This window comes from Mus caroli, unplaced genomic scaffold (genome assembly GCF_978045245.1).
Source record: "Mus caroli unplaced genomic scaffold, Mus_caroli_1 scaffold_13, whole genome shotgun sequence".
NCBI lineage: Eukaryota > Metazoa > Chordata > Mammalia > Rodentia > Muridae > Mus > Mus caroli.
Genome location: NW_028227268.1, coordinates 26,273,006 through 26,294,489, shown reverse-complemented (window position 1 = coordinate 26,294,489; position 21,484 = coordinate 26,273,006). Strand labels below are relative to the sequence as shown.

General features: G+C 45.3%; 1 protein-coding gene across 1 annotated transcript; it reads right to left on the bottom strand.

Moving 5' to 3' along the window:
• Positions 1–508: 508 nt before the first annotated feature.
• Positions 509–19,772, bottom strand: Ube2z (ubiquitin conjugating enzyme E2 Z). The gene is made up of 7 exons (XM_085829623.1): positions 19,333–19,772; positions 17,352–17,424; positions 15,295–15,482; positions 12,742–12,853; positions 8,599–8,711; positions 4,116–4,206; positions 509–2,431 (listed from the first exon to the last, which is right to left on the bottom strand). Exons 1-7 carry the CDS (start codon positions 19,653–19,655, stop codon positions 2,261–2,263), a joined length of 1,071 nt encoding a protein of 356 aa, XP_085685749.1. The 5' UTR covers positions 19,656–19,772; the 3' UTR covers positions 509–2,260.
• Between the last annotated feature and the right edge of the window lie 1,712 nt (positions 19,773–21,484).

Below are 21,484 nucleotides of genomic sequence, written 5' to 3'. Positions count from 1 at the left end.
GCACTTACAGTACAGGCTGGCAGAACAGAACAAGCACTGGTTATTTCTTTCTGCACTCATGATCAATCAAGAGGAAACACCTTCTGTTAGAAGGCAAAATTCTCTCACAGCATTTGAATGAGATGGTAATGGAAAAAAGGCTTTTTTAAGAGTTTATAATCCAGTCTTACAAGCTTGTCAGATCTTAAGTGCTGGGTCAGTATCTGGACACAAATACAGTGGCTTTTCCACACTGACATCCTGTAGCCTGGGCCCATCTTTACTCCCACCTGCCCTCACACCCAGTCTTGAAAGCTACTTTTGTATCCACTCAGGGTTAGTTGTTCTGTCATTGACTGCTGAGAGTATAGCCCTCCACTTCCAAATGATAGGAAACCCACCACAAATAGTTCTTTCCACAGATGCGTCTACTCAGCTTCCAGAAAACTGAGGCCCTCCTTCCTGACAGTTTGGCCCAGGTGACTTTCCGTTTCTTTACACAAACCCTCCCACACCCACAGGCGCTTCCTCCTTCTGCCAAAACAAACTTTATTGCACCAAAAAGGAAAAAGAAAACTTCATTTATGTACAGTCAGATATAAAGACATCTCTTTGACTCCTGTGCATATATTTCCTCAACTTAAAACCAGGGCATAAAAGTCAGGCTGCTATGCCGGACATGCTCTGCCCCATGGCAGGGCCAAGGAGAAGATTGTCACTTGAAAGTGGGAACACTTAATGGATGACAGACAACACTGGACCCACAGACCAAAGGCATCCTCAGCCCTGGACTAGCTCTGGGAATGGAAGAGGGAAATTGGAAGCAGGGTCTCCTTTCAAACCTCCACATGACCCAGCCTCCATGTAGCCAAAACAAAACTGCTCCCCAAGTGACCGGTCCCTGTCCAGTTCTCTGCTTTCTGCCCTCCCAAGAGGTCCCTCTTTGTGCCCTATCTTCTCCCTATCTCTGCAAGGGAGTCCCATGATCCACAAGTCAGAGACCTTTATAGCAGCGGGCAGGGCAGGTGGCTCTCTCCATTTCTCAGGGCTGGACACTGACCAGAATGCCTGCATCATGTGGATCACTAACCATCCATTGGAAGCCAGAACAGCAACCCTGAAAAGTGTGAACTGTATCAAACTGGGAGGGATAGGTTCCTCTAACCCAGAGCCACTGAAAATATATTCTTATTCAACCAGCTGAAGGGTCACTGTAGCTAAATTCAAGGAAAGGAACAGCTCCAGTGACAAAGAGGGAAAGATAAAGGGAGGAGTCTCTAGAGTCCCAGCCACAATCCCCTCGAGCCATTGGCTGTCCATGCTCACAAATCCCCAGGGATGGGGGTAGGGCAGAAGGGAGGACAGGGACTACAGACATAACAGCTAAACAAAATAGGGACTAGCATTAGTCTTACCGTGCTCCACCCCAAGAAAACCACCCTCATTGACTACTATTCAGGACAATCTGTAAGAGACTATTTTATGTAGTGGCTCAAATCCCACACAGGCTGCAAGCTGCCTGTGCTGGGAACCTTTCAAATCAGTGATTGTGGGGACACAGTGAGCAGCTTCCTGACGCCCATGCAGGCTTCACAGAGACCTGGGCTCAGTTCCAGCTGACTTACCTTCTACCTGTAACCTAAAATTCGGAGGAAATGGTGTGAGGGAGAAGGTGCTCAGGTGCTAGGTAAAGCTTACTGATCAGCAGCCCAGACTCCACCACTGTTCCTTGTCTTTGGTCTGTCTAGAACAGTGACTATATAAATTAGGAAAAACAAAGTTATGCTGGCCCATGGGAAATAGGGGAGGGGAAGAAAAGGGTGTTGGGAAGCCCTGCTTCAAGACTGAAGACAAACAGATAACCAACCAGACTGCTTAAGTGTCATGGACAGCACCCCCACCCAAACTCCCAGATATCCCTATAAACCACTTGGGCATGCTCCCTCTTGGGTTCTCATTTTCTGTCTTCTCCTATCCCTAATTAGCTGGCCCTGCAGAGAGGTGTGTTGGTTGTTTAGCTTTGCCAAAGGCCATCACTCCAGGTACTTTCACAAAAGTACCCTGGCCCTGATCCAGGATTGACTGTTGCCCTAGGTGCTCCAGCACCAAAGAGGTCAGACTGGGACCAGCCCCACCCCCACCCCCTGGGGTTGAGCTTGCTTGCTTCTTGCCACCTTGCGGACACCTTTGAAGGGAGATGCACAGTGCCTCTCCGTCCCTGGGGCGAGGGGAGGGGCTCTGCTGGGACTCTCGAGTTGGGGGAGGGGCAGGGGAGCAGGGTCTAGACCCTCAGGCTCCCGTGCAGGTCTGTCTCTGTCCCAGAGGAGCTGCTATCAGAGTCCATTTCAGCATTTTCATTATGGAGCCTTTCCAGCACTTTCTGTCGAATCAGTCCGAGGCGCATCAAGAGGGACTGGTAGTCAAAGTGGCCCCGCTTCTCTCCAAAAGGGTCCTGTGGAAGAAACAAACAAAAAATCCACCAGGGGATATAAGATTTAAGTCTCTGGCTCTAGTGCAGCTTTGAAATGCAAGCTCACCTTCTGGGACAGAGGAAGTACAGGTAGTCCAAATGGTTCCAAATAAAACAGTGTATTACTAGTAGCTCCAAACAGGTCTAGCTTGGGGTAACACTAAAATATGTTTGCAATCCAAAAAGAAGCCAATATGGGGAAATTCAATGAAATATCATTTCAATGAAAAATCATTAGGTGAGCCCGTGCTTTCTTTTCAATTTTTTTTTTTTAGATTATGTTTAATATGGTCCCCCCCACCCCCCCAAGACAGGGTTTCGCTGTGTAGCCTTGGCTGTCCTGAAAATCATTCTGTAGACCAGGCTGGCCTCGAACTCAGAAATCCGCCTGCTTCTGCCTCCCAAGTGCTGGGGTTAAAGGCGTGCGCAACCACTGTCTGGCTATTTTATTTAATACATATGAGTACATTGCCTACATGTATGTATGTACATGTATATATGTATGTATGCACACACAGGCAGCTCATGTGGTATGGTGCCCATAGATGCCAGAAGATAGTTTCAGATCCCCAGGAAGAGAAGTTACAGACAGCTGCTGTATCAGGCAGTCAGTGCTTTTAACTGCTGAGTCATCTCTCTGGCCTGAGGGCCTGTGTTTTCAACCTCTGAAAACTCAAGAAAATAAACTCCCTCCATATTCCGTCTACACAAAGGATACTCTGCTTTCCTAAGGTCACAGATAGGTGTAAAAGTCAAGAGTACTGATTTCCAATGAGCAGTCAGTGCTCTTAACCACTGAGCCATCTCTCCAGCCCCCTATTCTTTCTTATAGGAAGCCAGACACACTTCCTCAGTAGAGAATAAACTAGTTACTACCTCTAAAGCAGGAATCAACATCATACTGTGCACTATTGCTACCCTAAGTCACTTTTTTCTGTAAGCTCTTAGGGTCAGGGACAGTATCCCTACAGTGACTGTTTTACCATCCTTGATGTTTTGAGCAGGCTAGATATTCTTACAAGAGCTTAAAGGACTCCCCTAGAAAGGAGAGGTTTATAATGTAGTTCTGGAACAGGTCATTTCTACTTGACTCTGAGTGTGACTAGAAACCATCTCTTCATGTTCTTTTTTTTTTTTTTTGGTTTTTCGAGACAGGGTTTCTCTGTATAGCTCTGGCTGTCCTGGAACTCACTTTGTAGACCAGGCTGGCCTCGAACTCAGAAATCCGCCTGCCTCTGCCTCCCGAGTGCTGGGATTAAAGGCGTGCGCCACCACGCCCGGCTTTTTTTTTTGTTTTTTTGTTTTTTTGTTTTTTTTTGGTTTTTTTTCGAGACAGGGTTTCTCTGTACAGCCCTGGCTGTCCTGGCACTCACTTTGTAGACCAGATTGGCCTCGAACTCAGAAATCCGCCTGCCTCTGCCTCCCGAGTGCTGGGATTAAAGGCGTGCGCCACCACGCCCGGCTCCTCTTCATGTTCTTAAGCAAGTTAGTCTTTTCTCTGGCCTCCTCTCTAGTTGTGACATTTTATGAGATGTGGGTGTAACCTGTGTGAGGGTGATTGTCCATGTTCTGTGTGGGGCTTAGAATTAGCAACAAGAGATGGCATCACCAAACCTGTTTCGAATACAAACAAACAAAAAAGAGAGAGAGAGAGAGACAGTATTACCTGCATAGTCTGGCCTTGAAGATGCAGGCGATCTTTGCAGGCCACCTCATAGAAGTCATAATACTCCAGGAAGGACTTCTCCATCACTCCCCTAGACATTAAACAGAGCAGTGGGAAACATGAGCCACAGGTCCCTCCTTCACATTTTTCCCCCGAGATAATGTTTCTCTGTGTAGCCCTGGCTGGGCTTAAACTCAGACATCCGCCTGCCTCTGCCTCCCAAGTGCTGGGATTAAAGGCATGGCGTCACCACTCAAGAGTGAGCATTCTTGGCTGGGTGGTGGTGGCATTCCACTTTTTTTTTTTTTTTTTTTTTTTTTTTTTTGGTTTTTCGAGACAGGGTTTCTCTGTATAACCCTGGCTGTCCTGGAACTCACTTTGTAGACCAGGCTGGCCTCGAACTCAGAAATCCACCTGCCTCTGCCTCCCGAGTGCTGGGATTAAAGGCATGCGCCACCTCACCCGGCGGCATTCCACTTTTAATCCTAGTATTCAGGAGGCAAAGACAGGCAGATCTGAGCCAACCTCATCTAGAGAGCACAGAGAAACTCTGTCTCAGAAAACACATGCCCACATGCACATACACACACACACACACACACACACACACACACACACACACACACACACACACACGAGAACAAACAAGTGAGTGAGCATTCCCAGATTCAGTTTTAGTTACCCACACACACTTTTAAAAGGTAGACAACAGGGCTGGTGAGATGGCTCAGTGGGTAAGAGCACCCAACTGCTCTTCCGAAGGTCCAGAGTTCAAATCCCAGCAACCACATGGTGGCTCACAACCATCCGTAACGAGATCTGGCGCCCTCTTCTGGAGTGTCTGAAGACAACTACAGTGTACTTACATATAATAAAGGTAGACAACAGGAGTCCGGCCAGGACTATATGGATAAACCTTGTCTCCAAAAAAAAACCAAACCAAACCAAACCAAACCAACAAAGGGGGTTGGAGAGAGAGCTCAGCAGTTAGGAGCACTGGCTTCCAGAGGTCCTGAGTTCAATTCCCAGCAACCACATGGTGGCTCAAAACTTATCTATAATAAGGTCTGGTGCCCTCTTCTGATGTGTCTGAAGACAGCTACAGTGTCTTCAGCTACTCATCTACATAAAAAAAAAAAACAATTAAAAAAAACTAAAAAGCCAGGCAGTAGTGGCACACGCCTTTAATCCCAGCACTTGGGAGGCAGAGGCAGGTGAAAAACCAAAACCAAAATAAAAAACAAACAACAACAACAAAACCAAACACACAAAAAAACCAAACCAAACCAAACAAACAAACAAAAAACCCCTAAACAATAAAAGAAAAAACCAAACAAAAAAACCAGGCACTAGGCAAAAGAACAGATGACTGTTAATAGTTGACTTATAATTCTACAATCACTGAACCAGAGCACTTGAGACACTACTTGAATCGCAGCCTCATTTCACTCCATGTTCATTGTTCACTGTCCTCACAAATTTCAAATCACAAGCAATACTGGGAATCTTTAGAATGTCTGTAGAGATTCCAGTCATCTAAGCGCCTGCAGTGCAAGCAGAAGACAAGAGCTCAGATCCCCAGAGTTCACAGTAAAGGTGGGTGTGTTGGCACATACCTGCAACCTACACACTGTGGACACAGACAGGACAAAGTCTGAATTTGCTGGCTAGTCAGTCTAATCACTGGAGGACTCTGGGTTCAGTGAAACCATCTCAAATACTGAGGTAGTGAGCTGGTATGACTCGGAAGGTAAAGGCACTCGCTACACAAGCCTGAGGTCAATCCCCAGAACCCATAGAAAGGTGGAAAGGGAAAACCTACTCCACAAAGCTGAACGAACGCTGACCTCCACACATGCATCACAGCATCTCTCCCCAGTACTTTACAACAAAAGGTGGATATAGAGAAAAAGGCACCTGACATTGATCTCTGGCCTTCACAAAGCAAAAGAAAAAAGAAGCAAAAATCAATCAATCAAGCCGGGCGTGGTGGCGCACGCCTTTAATCCCAGCACTCGGGAGGCAGAGGCAGGCGGATTTCTGAGTTCGAGGCCAGCCTGGTCTACAAAGTGAGTGCCAGGACAGCCAGAGCTACACAGAGAAACCCTGTCTCAAAAAACCAAAAAAAAAAAAAAAAAAAAAAAAAAAAAAAATTAAATAAATAAAAATAAATAAATAAATAATCAATCAATCCATCAATCTCGGGCTAGAGAGAGGTCTACTGTCACAGAAGATGAAACTTTGGTCCTCAGCACCCACATCAGATGGCTTACATTGCTGTGAACTCTAGCTGCAGGGCACCTGACACCCCTTTTCTAGCCTCCCTGGACACTGCACCCGTCTGAATGCACTCACACAGACACGTGCGTTCAGGTAACTAAGACTGTAAAATAAAGATGAGCACTTTCGCAGGTATCTTTAATCCCAGAATCAAGGAAGCAAAGGCAAGGATTTCTCTGAGTTCAAGACTAGCCAGGTCTATATAATAAGATCCTGTCTCAAACAAAAATATGAAAAGAAAATATCCTCCTTGGGGCTGAAGAAATATTTAAGTATTTAAGAACACTGTGTGCTCTTTCTAGAAGACCTGGGTTTATGTCCCAGCACACACAGCTCACAACTGTCTGAAACTCTAGTTCCAGGGAATCTGACTCTGGGTACCCAAGCTCTCGAGTAAACACACATACACACACACACACACACACACACAGGAAGGCTGCACTCAGACTGCGCTCATCTAGCTTTGGCACTCAGAAATGAAACTGATGGGCTTGAGAGATGGCTCAGAAGCTAAAAGTCTTTTCCAGAGGTCCTGAGTCTAATTCCCAGCAATCACATGGTGGCTCACAACCATCTGTAATGGGATTGGATGCCCTCTTCTGGTGTGTCTGAAGACAGCAACAGTGTATTCACATTCAATCATCAATCCATCAACCAACCAATCAATCTTTAAAAAAGAAAGAAATGAAACAGAAGTGGGTTTTTATGGCCTTGACATTCACTCTCATTTGGCTCTTCAGCCTTCATCAAGGGCATGGTCAGGGACTCTGTGAAGATACACACTGCTTTTCTCATTACATTTCATACTCTGAGAACTGAGAGCGGGTGTGGTGGCGCACGCCTTTGATCCCAGGACTCGGGAGGCAGAGGCAGGTGGATTTTTGAGTTTGAGGCCAGCCTGGTCTACAGAGTGAGTTACACAGGCTACATAGAGAAATCCTGTCTCGAAAAACCAAAACCAAAAAAATTTAAAAAATAAATAAAAAATAAAAATAAAGAACTGAGAGGCCCAGTGGCCCACACCTGTAATCCCAGGGCTTGGGAAGTAGAGGTAGGTGGATCTCTGTGAGTTTGAGGCCAGCCTGGTCTGAACAGGAGGTCCAGGACAGCCACAGCTATACAGTTAGACCCTGTCTGGAAAAACACCTCTCACCCCCCCCCCAAAAAAAACCCCAACAAACAGAAAAATTCTGGATAACTTCTTGAGTAACCACAGCCACTTTCTCTTTAAAAGCATGAACCAAAAGAACTAAACTAGCATGAACTAGACTGGGCACAACGTTAGAACTACAAAGGCAGAAGCAGGCGGATCATGAGTTCCAGGCCAGCCTATCCTGATAGTTAAAATACTGTGTGAAAACAAACCAAAAGAGCTGGGCAGACAGTTTGGTAAGCAGAGTGCTTGCTAAGTAAGCATAAAGACCCAAGTGAAGATTCCCAGCACCCATGTAAATCCACAACCAGAATGCTGCCAGGGAACACGCAGGTGGATCCCAGGGTCTTGCTGGCAGCCAATCGAGCAAAAGTGGTCAACTCCAGCTTCAATAAAGAATCCCCGTCTCAGGCCGGAGAGATGGCTTAGCCCTTAAGAACACTGACTGCTCTTCCAGACGTCCTGACTGCTCACAACCATCTGTAATGGGATCTGGTGCCCTCTTCTGCTGTGTCTGTGTACTCATATACATAAAATAAATAAGTAAATCTTAAAAAGGAGAGGAAGGAAATAAAAAAGAACCTTTGTCTCAAAAAATAGAGAACAAGAGAGGGAGATCCCAGTGCTGACCTCTGGCCTCCACACGCCCACCCACAGGTGAATGTGCCTATACAAATGTGCAAAACACACAAAGCAAGGAGCAGCAGATAAGAAAACAAAAGTTTGGGGCTCAGTGGTAAAGTGCTTGCTCAGCAAGCATAAGATTGTAGGTCTGGAGCCAGGTGTGGTGGTGCCCATCTTTAATCCCAGAACGCAGAAGGCAGAGGCACCTGGATCTCTTGAATTGAAGGCCAGCCTGGTCTACAGAGTAAGTTCCAATTCCAGGACAGCCAGGGGTACATACATACTGAAACCCTGTCTCAAAACAAAACAAAAAACACAAGCAAATAAAAAAAGAAAAAAAACCCAAATCGATCTTTCTCTCTCTGTTCTAAGTTCCTTGACAACAGACTGATGCAAACCGAGTCTTCAAAATGGATGGACACTTACCGTAGGGGTTCAGGGCAGGGGCACTTGCCCTCCATCATGTCACAAACTGCAACCCTGATGGTCTCATGCCGGATACATTCATTATAGTTTTTGCTGTCTCCTGGATGTCTTTCCTGTAATTTGACAGATGGCATAGTACCCTTTTAGTCAAAGAGAAAAGCCAGGCAAAGATACCTCAGTTTTAATTCAGAGCACAGGACCCAATCGCATACAGTGAGAGAATGAAAAAATACCTTTCCCACTGTAAATCCAAGACAAGTAAGCCGTGGGCCCCTGACCTCGCTATACATAAAGCACTCCTTCTATTATAGGTCAGATAACTAACCAGCAAACGCGAGCCATCACATTATTCTGAGTCTAATCAATAAAGATTAACGGGAGCAATGCGGGAGCTACCTGGCTAATTTCTTTCCTTGTCTGTAGGTTCCTCTCTCTCGGAAGTGCTATAAACTTATCAAAGGAACAATCTTTTTTTTTAACACTTATTTTTTTTCCTCTTTTTTTTTTTTTAAGATTCATTTATTATTGTATATAAGTACACTGTAGTTGTCTTCAGACACACCAGAGGAAGGCATCAGATCTCATTATGGATGGTTGTGAGCCACCATGTGGTTGCTGGGATTTGACCTCAGGACCTTTATAGAAGAGCAGTCAGTGTTCTTAACCGCTGAGCCATCTCTCCAGCCCAGGAACAATCTTTAATGTTCCAAGTAAAGAGAGTCAAAAGTTGGGAGATAGACAGATGCAAATAAGTTATAAGGCACTTTGGCCCTAGGGTTCTATCCCAAATATGCATGATCATAACTAACACACACACCATCTGGGGAGAAAAAATGTAACAAAAAACAAAACAAAGAAGAAGAAAACTTCTATCTCCACACCTGAAAATTAGGACAATATTTATCTTGTTGTCATCACAAATATTAAACAATATACAAATAGGACTAACACAACCTGGCATACAGTGGCAAATGTGTATTTCCTACACCCTTTTCTTTGCAGTATCAACTGGAATATTCCTGTCTTAACTAATGACTAGCTCCTTTAACTATACAAATAATTAATTACCCATTCTATCTCCAAAATAATAGATAGCTAGAGTGACAGAGGCCTGTGATCCCCACTATTGGGATATAAAGTTCAAGAGAATGAACTGAAAGCGGGAGAGGCTGGGCGTGGTGGCGCACACCTTTAATCCCAGCACTCGGGAGGCAGAGGCAGGCGGATTTCTGAGTTCGAGGCCAGCCTGGTCTACAAAGTGAGTGCCAGGACAGGCCGGTCTACACAGAGAAACCCTGTCTCGAAAAACAAACAAACAAACAAACAAACAAACAAACAAAAAAAAGAAAAGAAAAAAGAAGGCGGGAGAGATGGCTCAGTGGTTAAGAACACCTGCTGCTCTTCCAGAAGACCCATGTTTGGGCCCTAGCCCCCATACCTATCAGCTCACAACCCGCTGCAACTCTAGCTTCACGTTATTCTACATCCTCTTCCGGCTTCCATGCCATGTGCATATGTGCATGCACGCACACCATGTAACACACACTCAAGTACAAGTAGCAAAAGCTTATAACAAAAAAAAGTTCAAAGGCTGCTTGGAATATAGAGAATTCAAGGCCAACCCATACAACTCCTGAGAACCTGTTTCAACATGAAAACCTCAAAGGGTTAGGGAAGTAGCTCATGGTTACGTTCCATAAATTCAATCCTTGGAAATTATGGGGGCGGGGCGGGGGGCTAGCTCAGCAGGGCAGAAGTCATTACAGATCACCTTAAGGCTATGTTCAGACTGCAGACGCACTCAGTAACTCATTGGCATGGAGCTGTAGAAATGCTCATCAGGTAAGGGTGCCTGCTGCTCTTGTAGAAGACCAGGGTTTGATTCTCAGAACCCACATGGTGGTTGACGTCACTAACTCCAGTCCCACAGAACCTGATGCCCTCATCTGACTCCCTTGGCATCAGGTACTCACAAGGTACACAAACACAGATACAGAAAAAAACTACCTTTAAACATAGAATAAATTAAAAAACAAGACAAGGGGGCTGGAGAGATGGCTCAGTGGTTAAGAGCACGACTGCTCTTCCAAAGGTCCTGAGTTCCCAGCAACCACATGGTGGCTCACAACCATCTGTAATGAGATCTGTTGCCCTCTTCTAGTGTGTCTAAAGACAGCTACAATGTACTCATATATATATAAAATAAACTAGCCAAATGGATGGACCTGGAGGGCATCATCTTGAGTGAAGTAACACAATCACAAAAGAACTCACACAATATGTATTCACTGATAAGTGGATATTAGCCCAAAACTTAGGATACCCAAGATATAAGATACAATTTGCTAAACGCATGAAACTCAAGAAGAATGAAGACCAAAGTGTGGACACTGTGCACCTTCTTAGAATTGGGAACAAAACACCCAGGGAAGGAGTTACAGAGACAAAGTTCGTAGCTGTGATGAAAGGATGGACCATTTAGAGACTGCCGTATCCAGGGATCCATCCCATAATCAGCTTCTAAACGCTGACACCATTGCATACACTAGCAAGATTTTGCTGAAAGGACCCAAATATAGCTGTCTCTTGTGAGACGATGCCGGGGCCTAGCAAACACAGGAGTGGATGTTCACAGTCAGCTATTGGATGTATCACAGGGCTCCCAATGGAGAAGCTAGAGAAAGTACCCAAGGAGCTAAAGGGATCTGCAACCCTATTGTTGGAACAACATGATGTACTAACCAGAACCCCGGAGCTCTTGTCTCTAGCTGCATATGTATCGAAAGATGACCTAGTCGGCCATCAATGGAAAGAGAGGCCCATTGGACTTGCAAACTTTATATGCCCCAATTTAGGGGAATGCCAGGGCCAAAAGAATGGGAATGGGTGGGTAGGGAAGTGGGGGGCGCTATGGGGGACTTTTGGGATAGCATTGGAAATGTAATTGAGGAAAATATGTAATAAAAATATTAAAAATTAAAAAAAAAAAAGGGGGGAAAAAAAAAAAGAAACTTACAGCCAAACAGTGGATGGAATTTGGGGACTCTTGTGAGAGATCAGGAGGAAGAATTGTGAACCTGGAAGAGGAAAAGAACTCCACAGGAAGACCAACAGAATCAACTAACCTGAAACCCTGAAGCCCTGAGTATGAACCACCAACCATAGAACATACACAGGCTGAGCCTAAGCCTCCCCGCACATATGTAGCAGATGTGCAGCTTGGCTTTCATGTGGGTCCAGGACAACTGGAACAGGCCTATCCCAAAAGCTGGTGCCTGTACCTGAGATATGTATGTCTAGCTGTGCTGTTTTGTCTGACCTCAATGGAGAGGAAGTGCCTAGCCTCTCACAGACTTGAAGTGCTGGGGTTGGTGGATACCGAGGTGGGGTACCCACTCAGAGGAGAAGAGGAGAGGGAATGTCTGTCCTAGAAAATATTTGTTATTTTATGTGTAATGTAAAGAATGCTATATAAATAAATTTCTAACAGATATAAGATTAAAAAATAAATAAATTAATTAATTAAAACAAAACAAAATCCTAAAGTAGGCTCAAAATGGATTTCCAAATGACAACATTTACCTTAACTTAAGTAAGCTAACACATGCCAAATACTTAACAATCTTATTGTAACATTTGTTTGTTTCCTTTCTTCCTTTTTTTATTCCCTTTTTGAGACAGGGTCTCAGTATGAAGTCTTAGCTGGCCTGGAAATCACTACACAGACTTTAACCTCAAAGAGTCACTAGCTTCTGCCTCCCTAGGACTGGGATTAAAGGTGTGCATCACCATGCCCAGCTGATATTGCAATTCTTGCAAATAAAGAATATTTATGGGCTGGTGAGATGGCTCAGTGGGTAAGAGCACCCACTGCTCTTCTGAAGGTCCGGAGTTCAAATCCCAGCAACCACATGGTGGCTCACAACCATCTGTAATGAGATCTCACTCCCAGCTACTGTGTACTTACATATAATAAATAAATAAATCTTTAAAAAAAAGAGTATTTATGTCGGTTTCCTTTCTCTCTATACCAGTATCATGTGGGAGCTATCCTAGGTAGAAAAAAAAGACTCTTTGGGGTAGCTCAGAGCACCTATAGCCCCTGATATTGCAGGTCTCAGCACAAGGCCCAACAGTCTTTACCTGTTCAAAGCCTGGTTCGTTGTGGTAGGGATTCTCAGTCATCAGGGACTGGATGGAGATAAGCACAGAAGAGATGCTCTGGGCTGGGCTCCAGGCAGGGCCAGTCCACGTACTGCAAACACAGCAGAGGAAGAAGGTGATGCAGAGAACAGCCAATGAGCCCTGACAGCAGCAGCATCCTACCATTAACAACTCACCGTAAGTTGCTCTTTCACTATTAAGACTTGGGAAATTCCCAGCCTCTGGTTTACCCTCATTCACCAGAATAGTCAAATGCCTAAATTCTCTTATCAAATTAGAGAGAAGAAAACAGAGAGCAAGCAAGAAAAACAACTTTGAAAACTCTATTTGATCTAGAAAAGAAACAGTGGCCAAGGAAGGCCATCCTACCAAAACAGGAACCCAAGTTAGGGAAAATAAAGGCTGTCTAAATGTTAACCTGTGACTTCAAAGAGCTTATAATTAGTTATTGGTGACAGAGTTGGTGAAAGGAGAGCAGCTAATCAAAGGCATAAAGGTGACTGAAGCTATTGCCTATGAGGATACACGCTGAAGTTTATAGACTCAGCTTTGTTTATTACAAGCAGAGTCAAATTTTCTGAAGACACACAACTCTACTAGGACAGAAACGATGGCGCATTTTCAGAATGTGGAGGGTCTGACAATATCTAAAATAACAGATAGAAAACAACTTGAACACCAGGGAAAATATCCCACCCCCACTCACTCCCACTTTTAAGACTGGGTCTTGGTACACAACCTTGGCTATTCTTAAATTTAAAAGCAATTCTCCTGCCTCTGCCTCCTTACACCACTCCTGGCTAAACCACATTAGGTATTAGAGTGGGGCACTTGAATGTCAATGCCTTCCTCCCTTTATTTATTTAGAGACAGGGTGTCACTTACTTATTAATTAATTAATTAATTATAAGTAGAGTGTCACTAATGTAGCCCTAGCTGTCTTAGAACTTGCTAAGTAGACCAAGCTGTCCTTGAACTTACAGATACCTGTCCTACCATGCACGACAGGTATTTATTTTAGCTCAATTAATTAACAAGATGGTATGAGAGATGGAAACAGAACACAACCTCAGCCACGACTGGCTTAAGTTAACTAACCACTACCCTTTCCCTTCTATACTCAAGGAAGACCCAAGTCTGATTAGAAACTGCAGCGACTGCTCTCTTCCAGTGCTGTTGCCCACTTTCCATACGCACTTCCCATCCACAGGGTTAGCTCTCACAACATTATTTCAGCAGTTAGTCACCCTGACAGTTACTTCCAGCTATGAAGAGAGGGGATTAGGCCAAAAGCTAATATAGCCAACTAAAACTATGTAAGAACCTTCGTACTCCACGACTCTGACCTGTAAAATTTCTATTTCAGGGTGGAGCTCTCAATACCGTGCAACAAACTTCTGTGGCTTTCACTCAACCACCATCTTTGTAGGAGCTAGTATCCAGGATGGCTTCATAATAGCTTACTGAGGGAAAACCTACTACACACATACTTTCAAGAACAAACTTCATACCAAACCCATGACTTAACTTCCATACTATCAAGGGATACATATGCAACCCAACCCCCCAGCAAAGATACTAATGTAGCCTAGTAAGATGAAGGACTTATTATATATAATCTCCTTCAATGGAACGTTCCAGCTGCCATAATCCCAGAAGAGTATACCATATCTCTAGATTTGAGAGTTCTAGGGAGAGAGAGACACACACCACATTTCTAATGTGCTTCAGCTGCCTTTCTCACACACAAACCTAGAAATGTGCTGGATGCAAGAAAGAAACAGCATCAGGAGTTACAGCAACTTTCTCACTATTCAACCCAGATTTACTCTCTACCTCAAGGAAATGTGGACTGCAAAAGGATCCAAAGCAGGCTACAAGACATTCTTCATTCTGAATATCTTACAAGTATCTTGATAGGGAATGAGTAAGAACTCCACAAAGCAACTTCCCAGTAGGACCTGAAGGGTATATGTGACACCCGTTTCATTTCTAGTAGTATTTCCAAGCACTTAAAATTTTTTTTATTCAATTGTTAAATTATCATAATCATTATTAGCACCACTGCCTCCAAAGGCGCCCATTAAGAGACTCCAATCAGATACCTATTGCATGAATACAACAGACCTGGAGCCTTTCTCAAGCCTCTGGGGAAAAAATAAGGACCTAATGTTTCCTAAGGGAGTAGTTCTCAAAGGTGCATAGAGCATAACCATCCGTATGGCCTCTAAAAAGCAGACAGCTGCCACACCCCAGAGCTTGAGATACACTTGTAGGATGGGACCTTCTAATCTGCAGATGCGCAGCTCAACGACTGCACTAAGTAAACCATTTCATGAGACAGTTCTTACATGTAATAACGTGATCTTATTCCTTTCCATCTAGAATGACAGCAGTCACGTGCCACCCTGAGAACTGAATACTCAATCACTTCTGTGCTGTGGGTTCAGAAGAGGAGCCCTAATTGATGAAGGCTGCCCTAGAGTGATTATTTGCTAATCCCAACTTGGCCTCTTCCAAGTCTCTCCTTACCCTAGAATACTCAAGCAGACTTTCCCATTGCGGTAGAAGTTGGGGTTGAACCTCACTGTGTTATTGCCCGTTGTCATCAGTTTGACCCGAGGTGGGTGGATGGGATAGTCGGGTGGACACCGAAAGACGAACAGGAAGAAACCCCCTTCATAAGGAGTGTCAAATGGGCCTGTGATCAATGCATGAATCTGCAAAATAAAACCCCATCTCAAAATTGTGAGGTGATGCCCCACCACAACCCCTCCTAGTTTCCACCTGCTCCCCCCACCAGAAGCAGTCACCAACAGCATGCATTGCCTGGTGTTTATATTCCACATCCTTCCCAGACACAATGAACCACCTGGGCTCACTCATGTACATAGGTCTTCAATATAAGGAAATCCTATTATAGTGGAGTAAGCATCACACGCCATACTCAGAGGTTACATTCAAAAGTTAATGCCCAAGGTAAAAAGTGACCCTTGTCAATATTACCTTAAAACAAGTTTTGTTTTGTTTTTCCCACCAGACCTCCCTGATTGGTGTTAAGGACAACAATTGGAACCTAAATATATCAACTATACAGTGTGAAATTAAGCTTATACATTTAGGAAATCAGTACATATTTTGACTGAGATGCTTGGATTTGCCAAGGTTAATCATGCTTATGATGCAAGTCCATTCTCTGTGTGAGTGTGTGTGGTGTATATGTGTGTGGTGTGTGTGTGTGTGAGAGAGAGAGAGAGATAAGAAGGGGAAAAGGGGAGACCAGCACCAACAACAATGCAGAGCTGATAATTACATGGATGCAAAGGCTGTCTGTTTGCTTCCTCCAGAGGATCAAAACTACCGTGTCAAAGATACAAATAAATAAATAAAATTTCAAGGTCTACTCATGGCCAATAGACCATCCCCCCAAAAGTTTCTCCAACATTGTTATAAAATAAATAAACCAGTATTCCTTAAAACGTAACATTACGTTCAGTTCTCTTCTTCCACAAGCCATAATTATTCCATTATTGAATACAATTTTTCTTCAAGAACAGAAGCAAACCTGAGCTGACTAAATTCTATGCTTTTTTTTTTTTTAAAGGCTCGTAACTAATGATTTAAGTATGCTCAGAATTTAAATAGCAAGAGGGAAAAGACCATGTACTCTCATGCCCAAATCTATAATCCTACTCTGCCCTGGCAACACGGTAGGCTAGATTCTAGTCTGCAAACTCTGGAAATGGTAAAGTAAACTGGCGTCAATTTCAAGGCCTCAGAGATGAGCATGCCCTAGCATTTGAATGGAGACAGCATGTCGCCGGAAAAATATTTCCAACCACATGAAAAGAAAAAATAATAATTTAAAAGAAAGTCTATTCAAAATTAAAAAGTCTGTAACAATATATAAGCTGAGTTTTTACTTTAGGAAATCTGAACTCACTGTTTTTTACCTAAAACCCTAAATTTAGGTTATCTGACCCCCCCCCCCATCAGTTTATGTCCAAATTCACTCCCAAGAATAGAACATTTAATGACAGAGAAGCCTAGGTATAAATGCCAGAGGAACAAGATTATCATGTATAAGTCTCCTATGTGGAGGACAAGAGAGGATAGGTCTCTGGGGTGAGAGATACTGCAAAGACCAAGAATCAGTACCAAACACTTCAGCCAAGCCGGCCTCCTGCTTCCCTGCCCTGCACCTGAATTGCTACAGTCAAAATCAAGATGCTGAGATGGAACAGAGACAGGGAGTAGACTGGGTAGGTGACCACATGTATCACCTAGAGTGGAGCAGTTGAGAGGAAAGAGTGGTCTGTTAACAGCTAAACTGGAACAAAAGGTACAGCTTGTCAATCAGAGGGCTTTCTAAGCCTAACAATACCTGTGTGTACCCTAACAACAGACCTGTTTAAAATTCCGCACTACCTCTCATTATATATAACCAGCCACTTACTTTATTGGGGGTTTGATTTCTTCATCTGTAAAATCAGAGAGGAAAGCTGAACTAATATTTTTAAGGTCTTTTCAATTTTATGGGCCCAATTTTTGCATAATTCCCCTGCCCCTTCCCCCATCAAGTTACCTACCTTAGTCATGTCAACAGTGTCGGGCACAACGAACATTCCTGGAGGAGGCTCCTTATAAATGGACATGATATCCCTGTATAACACCAAGAGGAGGTAGGAGGAGTGAGGAAGGAAGAGGGAAACCCCCTGAGGGGGCAGCTATTATCACCTCAGTGAGCCCAGGGTCTGAGACAGTGCTGCTTGGTACTGAAAATGTTTGCACTGCCTCCGTGGCTGAGAAATCTCAGCTCAATACTTGTCAGGCAGGCAGAGAGCAAATTATTATCAAAGGGGCATTGTTTCCTGGGGGGGGGGGGAGAGTTACTCAGAGAGGACAAATAAGCCAACATCCCAATGGTATCAGATGGCACCCTGGAAAAGTCATATCCCATATACTCTCACTTCTTCCCACGTGGAAACTCACTTACTTCCCATCTCCCAGATTCCCAGGTACTACAACTGAACACAGAGGTCTTCTCCATTGGGAGGGCTTCATTCAGTTCACTACAAAACTCATTCCATAAACCATATGGGTTCGCTTTGCTGGTAAGGTAAGGAGAAGAATGAAGCCAGCGGGAGCAAGTCTACCATGACCTGTGTGTCCAGGAAACTAATAGGACAGTTGTTTTGAGGAAAAGGGAATCCTCTGAAGTGACCAGAATCTCATCTCTGAAAGATGACATTTAGTAACTAGGATGAATGAAACTTCTGGGTCAGTAATCAACTAGAATGGATCAGTTGAGAACTGGCTCAGAAGAAGTCAATTATGAGGAAGTCTGGGGACACAGTAGCGTAGCAGAACAAAGAAGTTTGTCCAGGCCAAACTCAAAGCTGTATCCAGACTAAGAGAATCAAACAGCAAAGGAGCTGAGAGCTGTATTCTGAGTTTAAGTTAGGGGTGGCAATAACTGTGAAGTTGTTCCGTGTCCAGCACTGTGCCAGGTACTTTATACGCATGGTGTAGTTTTTTATTAAAAACTTGGAAAATATGTAGCCGGGCAGACACCTGAGGGGACTTGGAATGTTTGGGATAATATCCAGATAAGAGGCTAAGATGAAAAGACTAAGTCTGGTCACCAGGAAACAAGTGTCAAAATTAATAGCTCAACGGTCTTATCCTTTGCCATGCAATAGGTACCAGACTAAGTGAGCACTTTTGCAAAACATATTTATCTATGAAGCGATACGATCTAAGATCGGTCACCCAAGACACAAGCACAGAAAGGCCCTAGGCCTTTTGTTCCTATATTTGAACAGAGTACATCTGCTTCACAAAAGTAAACCAGACAACCTAGGGAGTAAATACAGGAAAAAAAAGTTCTTGATTAGGATGTTACAATCCAGAGTGATACTGAGAGATGGTAGGAACGCAGTTTCAGGGACAGGTGTGAGGGACAGTTTTGGGGTGATTGGAAAGGGGGTTCAAGAGATGATCTGGAAAAGTCAGGGAGGCTCTCTAGACCCGTGGAAAGGGCCATATGGTGGGGAAACGAGGTAAGGAAAGATAAAAAGGAAGACTGACTGGAGTCTGCAACTGGGCAATGCAGGTAGAGGATGTTCCAAGCAGGGACTCCAGATGAGATGGAGAACTGATGGGTGGGGCCTGAGGGCAGCCTTTAGGTAAGCTGGAGGGGTAGGTTAGAGGGGAAGTGCGAAGGGCGGGACCGAATGTTACAGAAGAGCAAAAGGGTCAGGTTTCGGGAGAACGGGAGGGGGTAGGGATAGGGCATCCGGAACGGAGCTGCAGGGCTCAGCGGAGGTCGCTAAGGGGCGGGGTAGGCCCGAGGGCAATCGCGGATCTGTTTGGGCTGTAGGGCCGGGCGCTGAGGAGAGGGCGGGAGGGAGGGAAAGGGCGACACTAGGGCCCCCGTCAGTAGAGAGGCCCGCAGGGTTTGGGCCTGGAAGACGTGAGGCGGGAGAGAGCCCCGATGGGGAAAGGTGGGGGGCGGGGAAGGTCGAGCCCTGGAGCTCCGGGGTGAGGGAGGAAAAACCCCCGGCTCACCGCTTAATCCGAAGTAGACACTGTGGCGCGGTTCGCTCGCCGTCCCAGTCCGAGCTGAGCGTGGGGTCCCAATGGCTAAGCAGCGCGGCCCCGTGGGCAGCGGCCGAGGGCGGGAGTCCTGGCAGCGGAGCCAGGCCGCTCCCCGGTCCCCCGGCCCCGCCCGCCGCCGCCGCCGCCGCCCACACATCCGGCAGGAAAGGCGGCCCGAACCCGCCGCCGCTCCCGCTAACACCGACCACACCGGCAACACCACTCGCCCCTGGGCCAGCCGCCCCGGCGCCAGCCGTCGCCGTCGCCGCCTCCTCAGTCGGACTCTCCGCCATCGCTGCTTCGCTTCCGGGACTGCTCAGCAGCACGTCCGCCGACCAGAGCGGCCGCTGCTCCCGCACCACCGAGAGCCGGGCCAGAGTGTCCCCACCCTCGGCTTCCCTAGCCCGGGTGGCGCTGGCTCCGCCCACCTCCGCCCGGACCAGCGAGAGGCGTGCTGCCAGAGCGTCCACCCACGGTCCTCCAGAGCGGGGGGCGGGGGCTAGCGGACTAGCCGCCGCTCCAGGCCAGCGCAGATTCTGCGCCCCGCTGGAGATGCTGGCAGCCTACCACGGTTAAAGATTTTATGTTGGAGAGTTGATGTCGGAGAAGAGAGTTCAAAGAAGATGGAGAGAGTCACAGCTTCTCTTTTAAAGGGAGGGACCATCTATGTTCAATCCTAGGGTAGGACTAAGGTCCACCTTCCCTGTAGGGCAATCGAAAGAAGAGCTTGAGTAGTTTAGGGCCCTTCACATCCCTACGGCTCTGTGCTGTATCATGCCTGGTCTTCTCTCCCATCGACTACTATTGTCGCCTGACTGCGGATGGACTAAGAGGAAGAACGGAGTCAGAACGTGCGAATAAAAGACCACCTCGTTTGAGTTTATTCTATTTTTATTTATGAAGGGCATACTAAAGGCCAGGAGCTGTTGCTAGGCATTGCCCTGGAGATAATGACACAGAAGTTGACAGCTTGGTAGGAGTCAAGCATCAGGCTTGATTCCAAGCTCAGTACCTTTTCTAGCCGCTAATCCTGGAGTACCGGCTTGAAATTCTCAATTTCTTAGAACTATATTGAAATTTGTAATACGAAAATTAACTCTGTGACTAAGGGGAAAAGACTTTAACCTTGTTCTACTGACAGGAATATGAGTCTGTGTGTGTGTTTGCTAACTGTAGGAAAACCAGAGGTACCGCATGACTGAGAATTTACACAACCCTTTCAGCTGGTCTGAGACAACATCCATAACGAACACATTGATACTCTATAGCAAAGTGTATGAATGGTTTTTGAGACAAGGTTTCCATATGTAGCTGCTTACCTCAGCCTTCTTAGTGCTGAGATGACCGGCATAAGCCACCACACCCAATGAAATATTCAGATTAACTTTAGTACATTTATGAAGACTCATTCTAGAACAAACACACAGAGCCTCACTTTGGATCTTGTTTCCCCAACATTTATTTTTTTTTTCTTTTACTCCCGAAGAAGCCTGGCTCCTGGGCTGGCGAGATGGCTCAGTGGTTAAGAGCACCAACTGCTCTTCTGAAGGTCCTGAGTTCAAGTCCCAGCAACCACATGGTGGCTCACAACCATCTGTAATGAGATCTGATGTCCTTTTCTGGTGTGTCTGAAGACAGCTACAGTGTACTTACATATAACAATAAATAAATCTTTAAAAAAAAAAAAGCCTGGCTCCTGTGGTGGCACAGCCTGTAAGCTCAGCATTAGAGAGGCTGAGGAATGACGAGGGAAGTGAGATGTAGGATAGTTGAGGCCACAAATTGAGTTCAAGGCAATCTGGGCAACAAAGGGACACCCTGCCTCAAAAACAAAAACCAACAAGTGAAAAGCCTGGGTTCTGGACATTTGTGAGTTTTCTCCAATGGTCTGGGGGCAGGGGGTCTGGGAATAGTGAATACATTATGTTTTCAAGCTGCCATTAATTGAGTGCTTAATACACATTGTTTATCTGCTTTATCTTACTTGTTCCTCTCACCAGCTCTGTGATGGAAGGAGGACAACAGACAGACAGAAGGTCAGTCACACACACAGGATCACACTGAGAGCAGGGGGCAGAGCTGCATCTGGTTCCAGATGTTGTCCTTTTTGCTACACAAACAC